Genomic DNA, 21,173 nt, shown 5'->3' with positions numbered 1-21,173 from the left:
TCAGGAGCTTCGTCCTGTGGGTCTCCTCGCCAATCAGCGGGTGCTGCCGGTCATCCATTGGACGGCACCCCTCGATTGGCTTCTGCTGTGACACATTACAGCAGAAACAGCATGCCCCCTACCTGGAAGTGCAGAAGCACGTATATATACGTGCTTCTGCACAGAGCAGCCGCCCTGTAGCAGTAAAACTGTGGTTATAAAAGGCAAAAACTTTTTTTTCCTTAATGCATTCTCTGCATTAGGTTAAAAAAAAAAAAAAACACTTTCACAAGCAATAATACAGAAATGCAAAAATGTAAGAATGTGAGAATCACAAAAAAGAACTTTCAGATAAACACTGTAAAAATACCTCAAAATATGTGCTCACTGAAAACACACAGTTTCCCTTGTATAGCGTACATCTCCTAAGTCTTTCATGAGACCGTCAGCTCCATATCTGTTACTGTAAATGTGATCCCAAGGGAAAACAGCTGCTATACTAAAACTACAAATGACCAATCAGACACATGTAAAAGCACAATCAGCATGGTTGGTGTGATGAAGCATATTGCATTTTTAATTTGAACTGAATGGAGGGCATGGTGTCCATACTCAATGGCTCTAAGTTTTCTTTACTTTATTTCACAAGGTGCAGACACACATACATACTTACGGTATCTTTTAGGGTGACATAAGCATCATCCTCGTTGCAGCAGTATACAGTAAGACCAGCCAGACTGTCTCCAAGGTTCACAACATCTAGTAAGACATAAGATTTAATACCATTTATCCCTTAATGTTTGAAACAGCAGTCCAAGAATTCAGCCACTTTTTAAAAAGTGCTGACTTACAACAGGACTTGACAAACTTGCCTTGAATCTAGGAGCCAGCTATAAAGTTAGGAGCCAGGTTTTTTTAGCGTAGTGTGGGTTGTCAACGCTCTGGGCAAGGTAACTTTTGGGCGACAAGCTTCACATGATGAAATATGCTGTGCGATAATCACGGAAAAACCGCACCATGTTTTAGGTGCCATTGAAAAGCGGTGGCTCCCTGGCCTCTTTGGCCTTGCATGGCAGTACCAATGAAGGATATTTTTTCCTCTCCTATTATCCATTGCACAGGTGGTGAGTGGACTGCTGCGGGACACTAGATATATGGTCCTATGTGACGTGTATGACCTATATATCCTATATAGAGTGTAAGCTCTTTCAGTGACTTTCCACATATTGTCTGTTTCACTACAGGATGGGGACATCACGGTGCTTTGTATAGGAAACAAGATATACCACATGTATTTCAACAGGCAGAAGATCTATTGGGATGTGTCTTGTTTTTCTCACAGAAAGTGGTATGTAGTCCACATGTAGTGGTGAAGAAACCACTTTAAGCAGTGCGCTGCTTTATGCATCTATCCTTCCATCCTGGTAAAAAATGGGGCATATTTTTATTCAAGAGCCCTAGGAAACAGCTGGTAATAATCACAGATGAATGGGCCCCAACTACTTGTGCCGGCATAAGAATGTACTGCATCATTTATATGACATTTACGTTTTGTTTTATATAGGCCCAGAGGCATGCCTTCTTTTTGACGCATACTGTGCTTGCTATATTGCATACATGTGATATTTATATCTATGGTATAATTTTTTGAAACTCCCTGTTTGGGATATGACCATTCTGGTAGTAGCATAGTCTACATATTTACAAACACGTGTTATGGTATACCCATGGTATAATTTTTGTATACACCTCCTTTGAGAAGTGTTCACCTATGCGCCAGTGCCACAGGGACTTTAGACTCTCGTAGTCACTGTCCCTTTTGCACAGGTATTTAGACCGGTACTGGTGTCATTTTATATGGTTTTAGGTCTGTATGTATTGTCTCATACTGAGGTGATGGTAAACCAGGGCGATTGCCCATATGTCAAATTTGTATGTGTAATAAAGCATAATTTTTGGAAATTTTTCTGAGTATCACATTCTGTTCATAATGTAGCCGCTTTCTTTGTGAATTTCTTTTCACAACCCCTCTTTTTGTGTATGCCTTTTTTGGCTACTGAATGGAGACCATGTACTGGGTGATACGGTAATTTATTGTATGACCTCTTTATAACTATCTTTAGCCATTGAAAATGGCACCTGACCGTGCATATTGTGATCACAGCAATTCTGCCCTGATCCCAAAACGCCCATGTGTGAATGGAGACTCCCTAGTTCACACACATGCGATCCTGAATGCGTTTTCAAACTCACAGATTCGCATGACAGGCCAGATATATGTTCCTATTGAGGTGGGCCACACAGATGTGATCCTCACACAATGTGTTTTGAGTGCCATTACAAAAAGGGTCCTGTGCGAGTGTGTAGCAGAGCGTTCCAGACTTGCATGTGATAGAGTACAGTGGATGCAGAGATAGGTGTTTACATAGGATTGCTATTGACAGGTGTTTTGGAAAGCGATTTTGCATTGAAGTCAATGGGAGGCGATTTGCATTGAAGTCAATGGGAGGCAGTGTGCGAACCCAGGTGCCAGGATGCAATTTGTAGTCGCTATGGCAATTTGGTGCCTTGGATTTGTCAAGCCCTGGCTTACAATGTGTTAAGTCCATTAAAAAAAGTGTTGCTAAACCCAGGACCCTGCATTCACTCTATCTGGTCTCCCACAGTACACAGGAAGTGAAATTATTTTAGTAAATATAAACTGCTTTTCTCATCAGCAGTTAGAGAAGTCTTGTGACTTCTATCAGTGTCCAGCAGAGCACTGGTTAAAGCTTGTAGGAGTTTTCTTTATGCTCTAGGAGGTGCAGAACCCCTGACCTCTGTCTGGGCAGTGCTGATTGGCCCTGTGCTGATCACATGCACCCTCCAAAGAGGAAGAGAAGAAAAGAAAAAAAAAAACAATACACCTATATAGCAATACACACCAAACTGAGCATGTACAGAGTTTCTAGATATGTCTAGATTTCTAGAGTTTCTAGATATGTCTTATCAGGTGACAAAAGGGGGACACTGGAAGAAGGGAGGACCAGAGAAGACAGGATCAAAGAGGTTTTTTTACACAATGCAGAGTATTAACCCCTTAGGTTCCACAGTGAGTATATCAAGCATGCTTTACTGCATATACAGACTGACTTTACGTTGCGGGTTTAGTAACACTTTAACGTGTATGCCACTTCATGGACTTACAGTATCTTGTGTATTTAAAATTAAAATTTTACTGAGCGCCAGGAGTACAGCTATCACTATGATCCAGGCGCTCAGTAAAATGTACATTTTACTTAGCGAAGGAGTACAGCTATCACTATGATCCAGGCGTTCTGCCAGGAGCGCTGCTGCCTTCTCACACAGCAGCTGCTCTGCCCGCCTCTACTGACCAAGGGAATCACATATTACAAAGTGCTCGGTAATTGGGCAAGAAGAGAAAAGAATCAGGGAAAACGCCTGCATACGACTCTGCAGATTCTGAATCTGAGACCTGAAGGTCCAGAGGTCGGGTGCCAGAAGCATAGAGATAGCGGTATCCCCATCACTCAGTAAAAATGGAAATTATAGAAACTTAGAACTAAGTGCATGCCTGTGACCCACAGGAGAAGTAGGGCCAAAAGAGCTTTGGCCCAATTTCTCCTCTAAAAAAAAAATGCAATGCTCTCGTCAATGTTGGCTTACACGATATGTCTTCCATTTCTAAAACTGCATCAAGCTCATATTATGTGGTCAGTTTAGAAGCAAACTGTGCTTAGGGTTCTTCTTTAGTTTCTTAAGTTCTCCATCCAGTCTTTTAAAAAGAGATTTCAGCCTTTTGCCTTCTCTGGTCCATGTATCATGTCCCAATCAATTCTTTCTAATCAATTCTAAACAAAATTGTCTCATCTTACCAGCTGATGTGGCAAATGTAAATTGATTAAGCTGTAATTACTACTGCAGTGACCTCGCTCCTACAAATCTGTTATCTTGTATTACTTTCATTGATTCAGAAAGGGGTTTTAAAGTAAATTGTCACTTGTACAACACGGGGGACGACATTTTCAAAATAAACACATATTAAATTAAGCATGGATTATGTACAGAACATCAGAACTATAAAATAAAGATAATCTTTAGAACAGTTAGGTTGATGTCTGAGGGATGACTATGCCACTAGCAATTGTGCCACTGATGATTTGTCGAAATCGTCAGTGACATGTTTAACAAGACTGTTCTTGTTCTGTTCCTATTGAATCACTACCTCTGTAGCTGAGGTAAGGGGATATAACCCCCATCGCTAGCGATCAAGACTCAGCAGCATTTGGTCCATTGACGAATGACATCATGCTGCATCTGGCCATAGCAGCAAGCAGGCAGCCTATTTAGAGATCCTGCTACTGACAATTTGTAAAATTGCCCATCTGACATCAGTCTGACATGTCCACTTGAACTTAAAATTTTCAAAACAGCTAAATGTATTTTAGATGCATCAAAATAAAATAGGCAAAACTCCATAGAAAAGCCTAACCCCCGCCAGCATGCTGCTGAAAGGCCCTCTGCTCTCTGTGTGGAAGCAGTGGTTTCTATGCATAGGTCCGACATGCCCGTTGAGCCATACCTACAGTTTTGCAATCAGCAAAGCTTATGCATCCTGCTGACTGGAGAGTTCTAGCTCTGGCCCAGTAGGGGGTGAGAGAGACCACTGCTTCCATGCAGAAAGAGAGAAGGTCCATCTCTACAGCATGCTGACAGGGGACATGCTTTTCTACTGTGTTGTGGCTGCTTTCTAAAAAAATGAACTGTATGATGTTGCAAAACGTTTGCTATGATGCATCTGAAATCTATTTAGCGGATTTAAACTTATAGTTCATTAACCTTTACACTTTGAATACAGTACAAATTAATGTATGAACTAGTTTTCATTTACTCTTCACAATACAGGGCCACACTATAAGCTATAATAGGAGAGATCTTCCAAAGAAACTACTTTGGATGGTGCCACAATATTTAAATACGAGCCAGTACACCATGTAGCTAGCCAAACAGGCCAGCAGGTGGCCCAGCACATATACACTGAGTGTATATGACCAAATTTCTCAGTCCATAACTATTCCAGTTTCCTCCCACACCCGATGCTCACTGTCCCAACTTACAGATTTACCCAACAATTTAAACTGTAACACAAGGCAGGTCTCTTTGCATTCTTAATGCACAGTATAGGAAAACTAAAAAACACATTGATGTTTACATTGCCCCTGAGCCATACCATAAAGCAGTTTGTTCATATGAAGGTATGGATGAACATAAGTTAGCAAGAAAAGGCAGTTTATTAAATGATACTTGTGGAAATAAATACTGTATATAAAACCAAACTTTTCCTTAAAGGGAACCTCAGGGCTGAAATATGGTTGCTGCTATTGCAGTTTCATTTTTAAAGTGACATGCCATTCCTTTTGCTATCTAATCAGTGCATACTCCCTCTCTGTCTCACAACCTAGCAAAACCTAAAAAAAACCTGCTGTGAAAATATGTATAAATTGACTTTGCCCCATCTTATTTTCCTCATCCCTGCTTTTGCAATTGGCTAAAATAGTTTAAAGTCAGCCAACCAAAAAATAAAAATAATTTCAGCCAATTGGAAATGGAGGGATGATGTCACTTTATGAAGGCAAACTGAACACAGACATAATTCTAAAGGTAAAGTCAATTTTTACACTTTTCCAAAACAAAGCTGCTATCTAATAATTGCTAGAGAGTTGTGACACACTTATACTAAAGATGTAGGTTAGAGGTGGTGGATCCCAGATTTTGACAGGTAATACATGATTGGTTGCTAGTAAGGGCTCATTCCCACTTGTGGAAGCCCTTGCTTCCCTTCTGAAAAGCGATCCACAATAAATTAGTTCAGCGGTTGGTTAACAGGGCACTGGGAGGAGATATGTTGCTTTTTCCCCTGCCTGTATTAACCCTGAAAAGCCTGCACCACCATGCCACAGGCATTACACACGGTCTGAAGACAGATCCAGAGCAACTCCAGTGACATGAATGAGCAGCAGTAATGAGACACTGTGGCCATTTATGCTGCGGCTTTTGTAAAACCTTGTTCAGCGTCCTGTGCAGCTTAAGGGAGGAAGTGGAGGGTGGTAAAACTGTGTCTCACTTAATTATTTTTACCACCCTTCACACTGCCTAGGGTGAATAAGCAATGTCTCTAATCAGGGAGGGGTCCCTGGGTGTACCATAGACCATAGGACTTTTAGAAAAAGAGGAGAACCATGTTAAAATGTATAGAATCCACAGTGCAAGGCATTTTCGGGGTGTAAATGCAACCCCTTTCATCAGGGCTCCAAGAATTTTTTTTATTTGGGGGCACAGCTTTTGCAAATGGTTCAGGCATCCTGACCCTGGCTTCCCACCAAATGTAAATCACTGACCTTGAGTACGGTGTCATACAAATTTGAACTCCCTTCCTGTTTAGCGTGAAACACATTTGCTGGAATTCTGTATACCTGTCATATTTGTGGAATATGGAATAGGAAACAAAGGTGATTTTACTGGATGTGCAGCTATCGGATGTTTGGTTGTATATTGGGCTCTGCTGCGGACAGAGAGAGCACCTGGGATTTAGTGTGCGCACAGTAGTGGAAGAGGGAACCAACCTGGCTGAAGTGGTGTTTTTTGTTTTTTTCCCCGTTTACTTGTTCCAGGCCAACAACTCATTAGGTAGTGAGGACAAAATCAGGGTGGTAGCCCTGCAGATTGCACCACTGAAAAAAATGCATCGCCTTAATTGCCTCTAACTCAGCTTTAACAATTCAGCCTAACAATTCTCAACCAACTTTCAAGTTACAAACATATTTAAAGATCTTATACCGGTTTTTCCTTCCTCATCATAATTGTCCAAGTCATATTCCGCAAGCTCATCCTCTTTCAGATTGGATATGCTTTCCTCCTGGTTCTCATCTGGTTGGGAGGACTCGTCCTCATCTTCAGGTTTCTCTGCATTCACCAAGCTATCTTCTGTTTCCTCACCAGCTTCATCTTCGTTATCCTCGAGTTCTCCTCTGGAGGAGCAATTAACACACATCAGGAAATGTTAATGTAACAAATGGATACCCCCTTTATATTTATATAGAACGGTCCTGCTCATAAGAGCTTACAATCTAAAAGATTATACTTCTAATGAACTGTGCTTTCACAGGTTACAGCAGGAAACAAACAGTTAATATGAATCACTTAGGCTTATCCACAAAACAAGCTGCAGATCAAAATATCAATATAAAAATACATACGTGCCAAAAACACACCTCCCACCTCCCCAAATCCCCCACACATACATTTCTCATCAGGTTTGTCTGAAAACTGCATTTCATTCTAAATAAAGCAAACTTGGAAGAGCAGAGCAATTGACGTGTTAGGATTACAATGCAAAGATACGGGGCCCCGTAACAGAATACCTGACAGCCCCCTACCCCCAGATAAAATATCCAAATTATATTTATGGTATAAATACACTAAAAACATTATTAATTGACATAATCCCAACCATATTCCTGTGAAATCTAATAGATAAAACTGTACTGAGTTCATAAATAAAGCTGTGTGTAATTGAGGTCTTGGGGCTCATTCACATTGGTGCTGTGGCCTGTAGAGTGGGAATCAGTGGTTTGTTTTTGTGCCTATCGCCGTTTGCAGGCAACCTATGTCACACAATGGAAATGCTGCAGGTCATAATTTGACAAGCATATGGGTGCAGGTGTACAGCCCTGAACACAGACAGTGAGCATTCAGGGCCACTTCCCCACACCTTCACACCTGTCAGATTAAAACCTGTGTCCATACAGCTGCTGTGTGAGATCTGAGCTGTAGGTGATAGGAAATGAGACACATTAACTTGATCAGTAAATAAATAGTTAAAAAAAAAAGAGTGGGGCGGGGATACATAGATTTGCAGATGGAACAGGTGATGACAGGGGGGGTGGGGGAGGGGGTCAAGTTGTATAAGGAGAGAGGTTTAAGAGCTCGTTCACACTTGACTTTATTTCTAACTCTTGCCAAACGCCCCTATAGTGTTTGACAGGCGTTTGGGAAGCGTTTTTAACGCTCCTCAAATGCTCCCCAAATGCCCTATGTGCGGTTTTGAGGCATGTGATAAGCATTTACCAAGCGTTAAAACTGCACCACAAATGCCTGTAATGAAGTTAAATGGTATTGACGCTCTGAAATTGCCTCGCAACCACACCGCAAACGTCTGCCAGGCATTTGAGGAGCGGTACCATAGACTTGAATGGGAGGCTTCAACTCCTCCTGACTGGACATGAGGCGCCAGTTTTGCCGTGACGCAATGCTAATGCTTCAGTGTGAACAGCACTGTGTGCTGCCATGTGCAAAATTTTCATAGGCATTTGAGAAGCGTAAAAAAATACTTCCCAAATGCAAAAAAGTTGTAATTAAATATAAACAGAAGGAAAATTGAAAGTTTCAAACTTGTCAGAAGAACAGGACACAGGTAAGATTCACTCCCTTTCCACTTTCTAGTCAGTAGCCAAAATCTTAATTGATTGATCGATATTCCTGGCACTGACAGAACCCTGGAAATTGATCTCCATATTTTGCGTATTCACAAATGTCAAGAAGCTTACAATCTAATGCAGGCCATAGATGGGTCGAAAATCGGCCGGAAAAAAAAAAAACATTAGTGGGTTAATTGGTCGGCCATTTTTCGGGGTTTTGGCACTTTTTTTATATCGGTAAAGTTGGAAAATTTGCGGCTGATTTTGACGATCGGCCGATTATCCCGGCAAAGATGGGCAAATCAGCCGATCGTTTTACCGATTAAAAATCTGCGCATGGGTCGTGACCTGCAAGAAGAAGAAGAAGAATTCCAGTCTGCTATTATATTTTACATGAAAAGTATTGCGGTTGCAACAATGTATCTATTTGTATCCTAATAAAAACATCTGTATCTGAAATGGATACAAATGGATACATTGTTGCAACCGCAATACTTTTCATGTAAAATATAATAGCAGAGCTCTCTGCAAGGGACAGAAGTAAAAATGCCAGCCGTAGACGGGACGAAAATCGGTCGATTTTTTTACTGTTGGTAACGTCAGCCGATTGAACGACCGATTTTTTGTTTTTTTTGTTTTAGAAAACGGCTGGTTTTTGACATATACTAGGTCCAATTAACCTAACAGCATGTCTTTGGAGTGTTGGCAGAAACACACCCGTGCAGAGAAAGCATGCAAACTGAGATGCAGACAGGTGCAGCCATGACTGGGATTAGAACCCATGACCAGTAAATTCTGAGTTCTAGCCACTAAGCCACCGTAGGAGACAGAGTTTAATGCACATATGGGGGTGCAGCGGTATGCTGGCAGCTATGGGTTAGTTATCCAACTCCATCCATCAGGGTGGGTGCCAAAATGGTCCTGGAGGAATTAGCTCAGCCACAGGAGCCAGAAAGGTGCCTAATAGTGTAGTACTTTATTATAATGGTCACGAGTAACAATTTAAAATATCCAAGTGGAGTAATAAAAAGAATAGCAAAGTGAGTACCAAGATGGCAGACGCTCCTCAATGGCAGCGGCGTGGCGTCAGCAATAGGGATCCACCCAATGCATTTTGTGTACCAACACGTCTTATTGGTGTGCACGAGTGCGTGTTGGTACACGAAATGCATTAAGTGGCGCACTAGTGCTGACGCCACACCGCCGCCATTGAGGAGCGTCTGCCATACTGTCCGTCACAGATAAACCGTCTGCACTACTGTCCGTCACGGATAAACCACACGTGACATTCATAGGCACTCCCTGAGTTGGTACTCTCACACGAAGGACATTCCATTATTCAGGAATGATTATATGAACTTTTTATAGCACCATTTACCAGTCGACATTATCGCACTTATTTGCACTTTTACATACGTTTATAATTGATCACATGCATTTATAGCGCTGCACTATTACTTTAACATAGAATAGTTACATAATTAAAGAGAATGAAGATATATAATTATATTGGGAAATTAGAACAAGACATTCCCAATTATTTGAGATATAAGTGTGAAAATGTTTGACATTTGAAAATAGAATGTATGACATTCATTAGGAAATGCATTAGTTAAAGAAACAGCAACCAAAAAACAAAAAAAAAAGTGTACTTTTTACTTTAAATTATAAGTATTCTCATATGCAAACAGAAAACTGCCAACAGGACAAAGCCTGCGGTTGTGCGCCACCTAGCGAACATATCCGGCATTGCACCTAAAGATGTGCCAGACGCGATTCCGCATTTACTAACAGGAAAGAGTCTACGAAGTAGACGCTTTTCAATGAATTTGCTAGACGCCTTTCAGAAGACTGACAGGTCTAGAGTGTTTGAATTGAGTCTGCCTAAATGTTCAGCATTTGCTGGTAGACTCAATTCTTAGTAAATCAGGGCCTATATGACACTTGGTTTTGATTCTTTACTGAAACATTTTTGATATTGTTGGAATTTTTATTATGATTAATTTCATTGTTTATTTATGGTGATGAGTTTCATTGCACAGTTTATACACTTATCACAGGGAGGTGCAACATCACACTTTTTGGATTAATAGGAAAACCTTAGATGGCCAGGTAGGATGGACGCTCACGTGGACAGGGTGACTTTCTCAACAGGAAATACTGGTCAGTACACATGTCAGCATCCTTCAGCCCATTAAACACTCTCTGGCGTAGCACACTTAAGGCACCGCTATTAGCCCAGGCCCTGTGCTCTATTCTGCCATCTTAGCAGTTTGTTACTTACTCCAACTGTTCTTTAGCTTCTGTTATAAGTTTATTAAGCTCCTCCTTACTCAGATGCACCTGCAGAAAACAAGCAAAAGACATCATTACAATGACATCACAGAACTGTGTCCAACCCACTCACTAAATTCTCATATACAGAGCTTAGACAAAAAATGGAAACTGTGAAAGTGACAACATATTTCATGTTGAAAGCAGAAGTGATGTAACATTGTTTTGCTTCCGTTGTGTGATGAGACACCTAGCTAACAAAAGTGACTGCAGAGCTCAATCTCAGTCTTCACAGGACTGAGATTGAGCTCTGCAGTCACTTTTGCAGCAGTTGTTTTCTTGTTGCAGGTCACAATCCTGCGCAATGTCCTTTTGTCTCTTTCAGTCAGTTGACCATGTGGACTGCACTTATGCTTCTCAGACGATGTTTTTCTGGAAACTGTATATGCCGTCATAACCTTTGATACTGTACCTCACGACATGGCAAAGAAATTGGCAACTTCTGCCTAGAGGCACCAGCTAAGCGGGCATCAGGACTTTGCCCTCTATGAAGCTCAGTAAGCTCTGACACGACTCTGTATTACTAGCAGTGCAGGCAGTGAATGACGAAAGTGAGGCTTCCCACCTTTTAGCTAGGTGTCTCATCACACAGTGAAAGCAAAAGAAAGTTACATCACTTTCGCTTTCAGCGCAAAATAGGTTGTCACTTTCACACCTGCAAATCACGTAGTGTTTCCACTTTTTTGTCTAACCTCTGTACGTGCTAACATACACTCACTGGCCAATTTGTTAGGTACACCTGTTCAATTGATTGGTAACACAAATTACTAATCAGCCAATCTCATGGTAGCAAGTCAATGCATTTAGGCATCTAGACGTCGTGAAAACAACTTACTGAAGTTCAAATTGAGCATCAGAATGGGGAAGAAAGGGGATTTAAGTGACTTTGAATGTGGCATGGTTGTTGGTGCCAGTTTCGCTGGTCTTAGTATTTAAAAAAACTGCTGATCTACTGCGATTTTCACGCACAGCCATCTCTAAGGTTTACAGAGAATGATCCGAAAAAGAGAAAATATCCAGTGAGCAGCAGTTGTGTGGACGAAAATGCCTTGTTGATGTCAGAGGAAAACGGGCAGACTGGTTTGTGATGATAGAAAGGCAACAGTAACTCATGTCAATATGGACCAAAATCTCTGAGGAATGTTTCCAACACCTTGTTGAATCTATGCCACGAAGAATTAAGGCAGTTGTGACAGCAAAAAGGGGTCCAACCCGGTACTAGCAAGGTGTACCTAGTAAAGTGGCCGGCGAGTGTATATAAATAATCCCAGGCTGCTGCACTCCTCCTTTCAAAGCTTACATTCTTTATTTCATAGAAAACTCTATCCTTTAAAGTAATAATCCAAAGTTTGCCTTCAGCTGAGGGAGGACACTTTTATGAAATCTAGAATGTAAGCTTTGAAAGAGAGTGCAGCAGCCCTGGAATATTATTTATATATGATGGATTGTTGGGTTCAGTCTTGCTGCATGCACCCAAGTGAAAATCATAAAGCAGCTCACCTGTTTGGATATTGAAAAAAACATTATATATATTTATATTACATACACATTAGAATAGTGAGCCTGCTACAAAGATTATTGCTCGGGCTCTTCCTGTTATAGGGTGACAACACTGTCCCTTGTTTCTGTATTCACAATTGTATTTCTGTATTGTCACCCTGTCCCATGAGCTTCAAACAAAAGGTCCTTTTAACCACTTGCAGCAGTACAATGTGGGAGGGCAGCAGCTACAGGCAGAGCAACATACACAGCGGGGTGCTGTGCAACCACTTGGGCACACAGAGCCCCGCTGTGTTACTGCAGCTAGTGTACCCCCCGCGACAGCGGATCCCCGTAATCGGGACCAATGATCATGTGATCGCATGGCCTGTTACAAATCAATCTGATTCATAACCACTTTGCTTCCCTTCCCGGTAAGCTGTGATTAGCCCACAGCTCTCACATGGTACATGAGCCAACTACAGCACTCTGTACCATGTGATTAGCTGTAACCAATCATAGATGACTAGTGTTTTGAACTGTTATGAACCTAACCCATTCATGACAGTTCAAAGCAAGCACTGCAAAACAGGTGTGATGATCTTTATTGCACCTGCAATGCAAAGTGAAAAAAAAAAAAAATGGTAATCACCCCCCCTAGAGTAGTACATTGTTACTATGGCAACACAGAACTACTCTGATGAAATTTTTATTTATTTATATTTTTTAATAGTAAAAATAAATTACATAATAAGGTTTATTTTCTATTTCCGGGTGCGCTGACCCCCCCCCCCCCCCATAGGTCTAGGGAGAGAAGAGAAGACACCACACTGAGTAAAAGCACTACATCTTACATACACGTTAGATTACCACATTTAATCCTTTGACTGCCCCTATTAACCCTTTGATCACCCCTGTCACCCAGCTAGTGCCATTAGTACAGTGTCACTAGACTTTTTTTACTGATCACTGTACTACTGCCACTAGCGACATCAGATAGTGTCAGAGTCAGTTAGCTCCCATCCCAGCCAGGGTCAGCTAGCGTTAGATTGCCCGCACACTATATGTTGCTGATCACCGCCATTACTTGTATAGTGTTTGTCTGCATCGATATATTGATCTTGAACAGAACTATATTAGTGCCCCCTTAGTATAGTGTCCCCAAAAACGCAGTGTTAGCAGGAACAGCCCTGTTAGCTGCCAGCACTAGCGCTTAGCCCCACTGTGTTTCACTGAAGATTTGTATCAATTGATTGTGGACCAAAGCAATTTATACGCGCAATAATACATCACCACCCACCCAAATTCAGCTCTTGCCAGACGCACGGTTTCTGAATTTAAAACTTTTTTGGGCTTAACCCTCAACATGGGCATAACAAAAAAAGAATTGTGTTCATATTGGTCCAGAGACCCGATTCATCATATGCCCATGTTCTCTGTTGCCATGGCCAGGCATAGATATGAGACGACAATGCGCTTCATGCATTTCAGTGATAACACTCTCAAGAAAAAAAAAAAACATTTCATATATGCCCAACAAGGACCAGCAATGTACTGATACTTCACTGGATTTCGAGTGGTTATACCAAGATGATGCCTGCAGCTACAGGCATCATCCTGGTATCGTTTTTTTAGCTGGTGGTCAGCTTTCATATAAAAGCAGTCCTAGCGGCTTTTACAAGCAGCGGGAAGGGACGTTTCCCCATTTCCCCACCAATACACACCATGCCTCTTATTAAATTCCTTGGGGTGTCTGCTTTTCAAAAAGGTTGTCATTTGGGGAAGGGGGGGGGGGGGGTTACACTATCCTGGCATTTTAGGGCCACCGAAACTGATAGGTAGAGAGGAAGTGACATGAGAAAATATGAACGTCTAAAGGTGGTCATTGGATTTTGGGAGCCTGTATGTGACTAGGCTGCCAAAAACTTTCACATGTGGCATCCCCATACTCGGGAGAGGTAGCATAATGTGTTTTGCGGTGTTATTTCACATATATCCATAGCATGTGTGAGCAATATATCATTTAAGTGACAGCTTTGTGTAAAAAAAAAAAAACATTTGTCATTTACCAAAAATATGGGGCAAAAAATAAAATCTTCCATGGACTCACCATGCCACTCAGCAAAATCCTTGGGGTGTCTACTTTCCAAAAAGTGGTCATTTGGTGGAGGGGGAATTGTACTACCCTGGCATTTTAGCACCTCAAGAAATGTGGTAGGGGGGTCAGAAAGTAAAAGGTGCGTGAATTCCAATATATATATATATATATATATATATATACACACACACACACACCATAGTTTAGTTTGTAGAGGCTAGAACTTTCACATAAACCAATTAATATACACGTAATGGAAGAAGAAAAGGAACACACATTTGTTTTCTCGTATTCTCTCCACTTGCACTCCAAGCAAACCACGAATAAAACAAGCAGACACACCCTCATGACATCACCAATTCCCTAGTATTTTTTCCCTAGTCCCTGTGTACGGACCGCTCATGCTAATACATTTCCACTCATTAGGTGAAGCTACATAGATAACTGAAAAATTTGTGTCAACCCTGCAATAAAGGGTAAGCATGGTATTGTGATGTTTTCAGGAAGTTATGTACAGCACCATGCCAACCCCTCCTACTAGCCATGAACTGCCTGCACTGCATAAAGAAGCACAGTGACCCAGTGGTTATATTACTGGATCTAAAATAACATGTTATGAGAACCAAAAGGTATTTTATTAAAAATGTCATTAGCATGTTGATGAGGGGGAAAAAAAAGAGGAAAAGGGAAGGCAAAATAGAAGCAGAATAAATTTCACCATTAACAGATCTGGGAAATATAACTGCACCACTTAAAATAGCATTAAATCCCACACCAAAAATGTAATATGGTGCAGCTTACCAATCCTTAGGTGTGGGGGCTGCATTAGTTTTCTTTTTTTTCCCCTCTGTTTTCACCTGGTGATCTAGTCAACAACACACCTCCGCTATTAGACTCCATGTAAGCTCAAGAAATGTCAGATAAAAAACCCTGGTAATAGCGTTTTTTAGTAGCACTTTGGAGTGTTTAGGAGCATTAGCGTTTTACAGTACATGTAAAAAAAAAGCTGTTAGTAGCATTTTAGGAGCATTCAGCGTTTGTTTTTTTCTGCTGGAAAAATGCACCAAAAGACTCTACAAAATGTTTTTTTTCTGCTCCTAGACACTGAAGCTCAAAAAATGCTACTAGCCCGAAATAGTGTGCATGGACTGATAGGATAAAACTTTGATTTTCTAAGAGCAGAATACAAAATGCTGATAACCACTTCTAGTAACTTAAAAAAAAAAAACTGCTAGTGTGCATTACAAAATTAGGGAAGACTGTGCAGTTACAATACAATTCAATACAGGAGGAGTCAAAGGGCCCTGCTTGTTAGCGCTTACAATCTAAAAAGGGGAGTGTCAAGTGATACAAAGGGTAATAACTGTGGGGGATGAGCTGATAGAGAAAGTGGAGATACAGTTGTTGAGTGGAAGTGGGATAGGCTTCTCTGAAGAGAAAGGTTCCAGGGATCACCTAAAAGTGGAGAAAGAAGGAGATAGTCGGACAGATTGGGATAGGGAGTTCCATAGGATTGGAAAGGCTTGGGAGAAGTCCTGGAGGTGATAATGGGAGGTGGTGACAAGGGAAACAGAGAGCAGGAGATCTTGCGATGAACGAAGAGAATGATTAGGCCGGTATTTTGAGACTGGGTTATAGTGATGTAGCTGGGGGCTGAGTTTCAGATGGCTTTGTAAGTTATGGTTAGTATTCTGAATTTGTTGGGTGAGTAGCAGCCAATGGAGGGATTGGCAGAGAGGGGTAGCAGACACTGAGTCTGGGTTCACACTGATGCAGTGCGGAATTCGCAGCGGTTTCTGTGCAAATTCCGCACTGCATCATAGTCGCACCCTGTTCATACAAATCGCTGCGGGTGTGTATGTTAACACCCTGAAATTGGTCCACAAAAAAGGGTCCTGCACCTTTTTGGTGCAGATACGGTGCGATTTGAGCCATACAAAATGTATGGCTCAAATCGCACCACACAGAATTCGCATGTGATTTGCACAGGAATGTGGTGCGGTTCCTGTGAGTATCACATGCAATATGCCGCACCGCACAAGTGTGAACCCAGGCTAAGCAGTTGGTAAGGTGGATGAGCCTGGCAGCAATATTCATGATGGACTGGAGGGGGGATAGCCTATGTAAAGGTAAGCCAATGAGGAAGGAGTTGCAGTAGTCAAGGTGATAAATAACCAGGGAGTGAATTATTAGCTTTGTGCTGTCATTGGCTAGGAAGGGGTGTATTTTGGAGATGTTGCGGAGGGTGAAATGACAAGCTCTGGAAAGTGACTGGATGAGCAGGCCGATAGGAACGTTCAGAGTCCAGGGTACACTAACAAACTGAAACCAAACTCAAGCTAACACTGCATTTACAGCAACAGGATTTCTCTTCTAGAGTAAAGGTTTTACATAAATAAAAGCTGATCACTGTAAGAACCATGTCAGTGGTAAATGGTTTGCCTCAACACTATTAACAGATACATTTCCAAGAGAGCTTGTCCTTTTGAAAAACAGATAAAAAAAAATGAAGCTAAGGTCGTCATCACACCTAAGAATTGGTAAGCTGCAATATACAGGTGTACCACGGATTACGAACGCCTTGGTTAACTAGTTGCCGACCGCAGATAGCCGAATGACGGCTGCACTGCGGCCGGCCAGTTCTGGGTGGACGTCATATGACGTCCTCCCAGAACGCGCTCTCCTGCGCGCCCCAGGGGGCGCGCACCCGGCGATCTCCATGATCGCTGTGTCCTACGGACACAGCTGATCACGTGATGTGGTAAACATGATGTGGTAAAAGGCCAATCACAGCGGCCTTTTACCACGTGATCAGCAGTGTCCAATGACACGCTGATCACAGGGAAATGCAAGTGCCGGTTCTCGGCTGCACTTTCCTCACGCTGTCACATCGTGAGGAAAGTACTGCCGAGAACCGGCAGTTGTCAGAGCGGGGATCGGCACCGATCATCAGGGCACTGATGATCAGTGCCCTGAGATCGGTGCCCAGCAGTGCCACCCACAAGTTCCGCCCACCTGTGCCCAGCAGTGCGCCCACTAGCTCCGCCCACCTGTGCCCAGCAGATCACCCACCTGTGCCCAGCAGTGCACCCACCTGTGCCACTCTGCAGTGTCACACACCTGTGCCCAGAAGTGCCACCCACCTGTGCCCAGCAGTGCCACCCACCTGTGCCCAGCAGTGCCACCCACCTGTGCCCACCCACCAGTGCTGCCCACCAGTGCCACCCACCAGTGCAGCCCAGCAGTGCTGCCAGTCAGTGCCACCAGTCAGTGCCCAGTGGTTGTGCCAGTCAGTGCCGCCAGTCAGTGCCCAGCAGTGATGCCAGTCAGTGCCGTCTATCAGTACCCATCATCAGTGCCGCATATTAGTGCCGCCTATCCGTGACACCTCATTCGTGCTGCCTATCAGTGCCGCCTATCCGTGCCACCTCATTAGTACTGCCTATCAGTGCCCTTTAGTGCTGCCTATCAGTGCCGCCTATCAGTGCCCATCAGTGCTGCCTCATCAACGCACATCAGTGAAGGAGAAAAATTACCTGTTTGAAAAATTTTATAATAGAAACAAAGAAACTTTTTTTTTTTTCAAATTTTTTGCACTTTTTTTATTTATAACGCAAAAACTAAAGTGCCCAGTGGCAATTAAATACCACCAAAAGAAAGCTCTATTTGTGAGCAAAAAATGATCAAAATTTCATATGGGTACAATGTTGCATGACCGCACAATTGTCAATCAAAATGCGGCAGCGCTGAAAGCTGAAAATTGGCCTGGTAAATAAGGGGGTATAAGTGCCTGGTAGGCAAGTGGTTAACAAATGAAAATCCATTGAAAATAATGCCTTGGTTTACGAACTTTTTTTTAGCAATAAGAAGTGTATGTCGGCGCCGATTTTTAAATGCAATTGCCGGCTTTTATTTTTTTCTTCACTATAGCTCACAGAATTAGCTGTCACTTTCACTGGAGTTAATGGAAACTTTGTTTCTTTTAAGAAACTAAAAGGAAACATTGTTTCTTTTAACTCAGGGAAATAAACTAAAAGGAAATGTTCTTTTTGGAGGGGGGGAGTGACAGCTGAATCTCTGTGTTATAGTGAAGAAAAAAAAGCAGTAAATACATTTAAAAACCAGCACCATAATAGAACAACGTTGTGGGGTCCCCCTTCCATTCATACCAAGCCCTTCGGGTCTGGTATGAGTTTTGAGGGGAACCCCCACGCCAAGTTTAAAAAAAAAAAAAAACATTGTGATTGACATTGGATCTACTACGGAGACATTCTTTTAGTTGTTTCTTTTAACAAAGGACTTGTCAAAGACCATGTCCTGTCTTTTTTCACACTACATTTTTTGTTTTTTTGAGAGTGAGTAGCGGGACCATGTACCTCATACTCATTCACATAGGGAGGGCCGAGATCTGGGCTTCCAGATTCCAATAAGCCCCCTACCCGCAGACCCCCACAACCACCAGCCAGGGTTGAGGGGAAGAGGCCCTTTTCCCCCATCAACATAGGGACAAGGTGCTTTTGGGCGGGGAGCCCCCCAGCCCCCCCATGTTGAGGGCATGTGGCATGGTATGGTTCAGAAGGGGGGCGCTTGCTCATCTCACCCCCCCTTTCCTGACCTGCTGGGCTGCATGATCGGATAAAGGTCTGGTACGGATTTTGGGGGGGACCCCACGCCATTTTTTTTTTAATTTTGGCATGGGAGTGCCCATCAAAATCCATAACAGACCCGAAGGGCTTGGTATGGATGGGAGGGGGGAGCCCACATAATTTTTTTAATTAATTTTTCAATTGCCGGCAATTCTTTTACATTCAGCTGTCAGTGGGGAACCCCGATGACAGCTGAAACATTAACACATGGTTCTCACTACTAAAATACCAAATTACTTGATAAATTAACTCATGCAGTATTTTAGTAGCGTTTACTTTTTTCTGACCTCCGGAACAGATTCATTTTCAATGCATTCCTATGGGAAACTGCATTTTGGTTTATGAATATTTTCACTATACGAAAAGTCCCACAGAACGAACTAAATTCGTAAACCGAGGTATGCCTGTAACACGTTTGCTCTTCGGTTTAAAACCACTTTCAATAATTCTGTCTTGGCCCAAAAGTTTCCTGTGGTCCGGCAAGACAATCCAGACACAATGGGATCAGATCTGGTATATGGAAATGAGTAATTCTGAAAATCCCACCTTATCGGGCACCTCCTTGGCTATCCCCCGCTGTACCCAGGACACACAGGTGATCTGACAGCTCATGGTGTACACCGGGCACCGATCACACACACTTCCGGCTCACAATGGCAGCCCCCTGTCGTCACACGTGGGTTCCTGTGTGATGCGGCTTCCGATCACATGACCAGAGAGGTGGGGGCGTGTCTGTGCGCTGTTTCTGCTGTACTGTGTGTGAGGTGTGATGTCCGCTCCTCTCCTCAGAGACTGTGCCGTCTGTGTGTGGGATGGAGCCGGCCTCCCTGTTGCAGCACAGCAGCCCGTTCCACTTCTCCTAGCCTGCCATAGAAACCTTCTGCATTGTGGTTGCAGTGACTGTTATGGGTCTCTTTTCCTCCACAATAAAAAGCACATTGTGTACTAGTAGTGTGTGGCTGAACAGGGACGTTCTGCTGGAACTCTCACTGTGGTGCCAGCTATGGTGCAGACCTGCCCACACCAGTCTGTGTTTCCCTATCGCCCTGTCATAGCAGTGTTTTCTCAGAGCCTCATGTAATGTATATTCAGTCATGGACTCACCTGAAGCATGTCCTCAGTCTCCAACAATTCCTATATAGCATGTTCATAATCTGATTATCTCTTGTATCATGTATGCAGTCTCTGACCAGTTCCTATACTATATTTGCAGTCTCTGACTATCTCCCGTGGTAGGTTTGTAGTCTCTGATCATCTCTTGTATTATGTCTGCAGCCTCTGACCATCTCCTGTACCACGTTCGCAGTCTCTGACCATCTTCCGTACCATGCTCACAGTCTCTGACCATCTCCCGTACCATGCTCACAGTCTCTGACCATCTCCCGTACCATGCTCACAGTCTCTGACCATCTCCCGTACCATGCTCACAGTCTCTGACCATCTCCCGTACCATGCTCACAGTCTCTGACCATCTTCCGTACCACGTTCGCAGTCTGACCATCTCCCGTACCACGCTCACAGTCTCTGACCATCTTCCGTACCACGCTCACAGTCTCTGACCATCTTCCGTACCACGTTCGCAGTCTGACCATCTCCCGTACCATGCTCACAGTCTCTGACCATCTTCCGTACCACGTTCGCAGTCTGACCATCTCCCGTACCACGCTCACAGTCTCTGACCATCTTCCGTACCACGCTCACAGTCTCTGACCATCTTCCGTACCACGTTCGCAGTCTCTGACCATCTCCCGTACCACGCTCACAGTCTCTGACCATCTTCCATACCACGTTCGCAGTCTCTGACCATCTACCATACCATGTTCGCAGTCTGATCATCTCCAGTAGTAGGTCTGCAGTCTCTGATCATCTCTTGTATTATGTCTGCAGCCTCTGACCATCTCCTGTACCATGTTCACAGTCTCTGACCGTCTCCTGTACCATGTTCACAGTCTCTGACCATCTCCTGTACCATGTTCACAGTCTCCGACCGTCTCCTGTACCATGTTCACAGTCTCTGACCGTCTCCTGTACCATGCTCACAGTCTCTGACCGTCTCCTGAACCATGTTCACAGTCTCTGACCGTCTCCTGTACCATCTTCACAGTCTCTGGCCATTTCCCGTACCATGTTCGCAGTCTCTGATCATCTCTTGTACCATGT

General features: G+C 43.1%; 1 protein-coding gene across 1 annotated transcript in view; it reads right to left on the bottom strand.

The window, feature by feature from the left end:
* Positions 1-19,709, bottom strand: part of LOC149460558 (periodic tryptophan protein 1 homolog) — a 91,250-nt gene extending 71,541 nt beyond the window's left edge. The window contains exons 1-4 of the mRNA XM_089679469.1: positions 19,560-19,709; positions 10,741-10,799; positions 6,817-7,007; positions 653-738 (exon numbers count right to left, since the gene is read on the bottom strand). Coding sequence (XP_089535595.1) covers positions 653-738; positions 6,817-7,007; positions 10,741-10,799; positions 19,560-19,625 — 402 coding nt within the window. The 5' untranslated portion in view covers positions 19,626-19,709. The remainder of the gene's footprint in view (positions 1-652; positions 739-6,816; positions 7,008-10,740; positions 10,800-19,559) is intronic.
* Positions 19,710-21,173: the final 1,464 nt, after the last annotated feature.

The sequence above is a fragment of the Staurois parvus genome, unplaced genomic scaffold, assembly GCF_062004578.1.
Source record: "Staurois parvus isolate SC_StPar_1 unplaced genomic scaffold, SC_StPar_1.0 ptg000225l, whole genome shotgun sequence".
NCBI lineage: Eukaryota > Metazoa > Chordata > Amphibia > Anura > Ranidae > Staurois > Staurois parvus.
Note: the sequence above shows the minus strand (reverse complement) of the source record. Positions and strands in the feature narration are given on the sequence as shown.